Source organism: Oncorhynchus mykiss, chromosome 11 (assembly GCF_013265735.2).
Source record: "Oncorhynchus mykiss isolate Arlee chromosome 11, USDA_OmykA_1.1, whole genome shotgun sequence".
NCBI lineage: Eukaryota > Metazoa > Chordata > Actinopteri > Salmoniformes > Salmonidae > Oncorhynchus > Oncorhynchus mykiss.
In genome coordinates this window covers 60134034-60136442 of record NC_048575.1, presented here as the reverse complement: position 1 = coordinate 60136442, position 2409 = coordinate 60134034, and the positions used below count along the sequence as shown (strand labels likewise).

Below are 2409 nucleotides of genomic sequence, written 5' to 3'. Positions count from 1 at the left end.
AAATTGCTCTCAAGGATGAACCAGACTTTTGAAGGTCTACAATATTTTCCTGAGGTCTTGGCGGATTTCTTTTGATTTTCCCACTATGTCAAGCAAAGAGGCACTGACTTTGAAGGTAGGCCTTGAAATACATCCACAGGTACACCTCCAATTGACTCAAATGATGTCAATTAGCCTATCAGAAGCTTCTAAAGCCATGACATAATTTTCTGGAATTTTCCAAGCTGTTTAAAGGCACAGTCAACTTAGTGAATGTAAACTTCTGACCCACTGGAATTGTGATACAGTGAAATAATCTGTCTGTAAACAATTGTTGGAAAAATGACTTGTGGCATGCACAAAGTAGATGTCCTAACCGACTTGCCAGAACTATAGTTTGTTATTATTAACAAGAAAATTGTGGAGTGGTTGAATAACGAATTTTAATGACTCCAACCTAAGTGTATGTACACTTCCTCTGAAGCGGATGTAGGGGTAGAGAACTAGGGGTGATCAAAACCGTTTCCTAACTACAATATCTTATCTTGACAGGTATTGCAAGCCAAAGAACTGCTACACAATGGAGGATTCTGAAACCATTTATGGTTTTGGTTATGATTATGGGGAATATAGCAATTCCACTTGTTACTCCTCGTGAGGAGGAGGTAGCTTTCAAAACCCCTAATACATGCTTCATGGAGGTTTTATGCATTTCCCTCATGGTGGTCAATGTGTTTTTTTTCTGGGGGTTTGTGGGAATGGCGTGGTCATCTGGATCGCTGGTCACAATATGAAAAAGATGGTCAACACCACCTGGTACCTCAGCCTGGCCGTCTCCGACATCATATTCTGTGCCAGTCTACCCTTCAACATCATTTACCCGGAAACAAAGGAGTGGATCTTTGAGCTCTTTATGTGCAAATTCAGCTCTTTTGTGATGTTCCTGAACATGTTCGGCAGCATATTACTCCTGGTCGTCATCAGTGTTGACCACTGTGTGTCAGTGTCGTTTCCAGTGCGGGCTCAGGAACACTCCACCATTGGCAAGGCCTTTGAATTGGTGTTCCTGGTCTGGGTTGCCTATGTCGCACTGAGCATCCCCTCCTTGGTGTTCCGCGATGCCAAGACTCATGTCGGGAAGAGCATGTGTTTCAACAACTAGACAAACCAACACAGCCACAAGATGATCACTGTAGGTCGGTTTATCAGGAGACTTGTGCTCCCATTCCTCATCCTCTGTTACTCCGTCATCATTCTGCGACTGAGGACCAACCGGATGATCAAGTCCTCCAAGCCCTTAACTTATGACTGCCCTGATAGCCACGTTCTTCATCTGCTGCCCTACCATGTCTTTGTTCTGTTTGAGCTGATCCACCAAAGCTACGACCTGGCGGTTATAAAAGCTGGACTGATGGTGGGTACCACTGTAGCCACAGCAAACATTTTCCTCAACCCAATGCTATATATTTTAATCTTAGGCAGCTCCATACTGTCTACGATGGAGAATGAAAAAAATCACAAGTCGTGTTCTTTGTCTCATGTTAACATAATGTCGAACAATCTACCTGTTTGATTTGTTTCTCTCATGAGTAAATTGAGTATGGTCTTGTGGAGATATTGGTCACACTTTATTTGGATAATCCAGATGACACATTGTTTCTTATAAAAATAAGTGATGCAGTCGGTCTCTCCTCAACTCTTAGCCAAGAGAGACTGGCATGCATACTATTTATATTAGCCCTCTGATTACAATGATGAGCAAGACGTGCCGCTCTGTGCCAGCTGCAGCTTAACTAGGTCTTTCCTTGCAACACTCGACCACACAACTGGACAATAATCAAGCTAAGACAGGACTAGAGCTTGCAGGACCTGACACATACCGATGTAGGATCTTATTTTGAGCCAGTTTCGTACAGCAACAACAGGAAATGTGAATTTGATTTTGGATTATCCGTTTTTGTAGGGGTTGATGTACATTTTTCGAAATGAAATTTCTGTGGAATTTTGAAACTTTTACTTTTTAAACCTCAAATACCTCAGGGAGATGACCAAGACCCTGATGGTCACTGATAGGTTCTCCCATCTCCACAGAGGAACTCTATCTCTGCAGCACTCCACCAACCAGGCCGTTATGGTATTGGCCAGACAGCCACTCCTTAATAAAATGCACATGACAGCCTGCTTAGAGTTTGCCAAAAGGCACCTAAAGACTCTCAGACCATGATGAAACCAAGATTGAACTCTTTGGCCTGAATGTCAAGCATCACGTCTGGAGGAAACCTGGCACCATCCCTACGGTGAAGCATGGGGGTGGCAGCATCATGCTGTGGGGATGTTTTTCTGTGCAAAGTTTTAGACTGATCCAATGAACCATTGCATTTCTGTTCAAAATGTTGTATCAAGACTGCCCAAATGTGCCAAATTGGTTTA

The 2409-nt window shown here is 43.1% G+C and overlaps 1 protein-coding gene across 1 annotated transcript; it reads left to right on the top strand.

The window, feature by feature from the left end:
• The first annotated feature begins 724 nt into the window (after positions 1-724).
• Positions 725-1316, top strand: LOC110535076 (chemokine-like receptor 1). Its single transcript, XM_036936624.1, has one exon. It carries the CDS (start codon positions 770-772, stop codon positions 1139-1141), a length of 372 nt encoding a protein of 123 aa, XP_036792519.1. The 5' UTR covers positions 725-769; the 3' UTR covers positions 1142-1316.
• Positions 1317-2409: the final 1093 nt, after the last annotated feature.

Coding starts and splice junctions, on each gene's coding strand:
- LOC110535076 (XM_036936624.1), top strand. CDS start 770: ATGAAAAAGATGGTCAACACCACCTGGTACCTCAGCCTGGCCGTCTCC.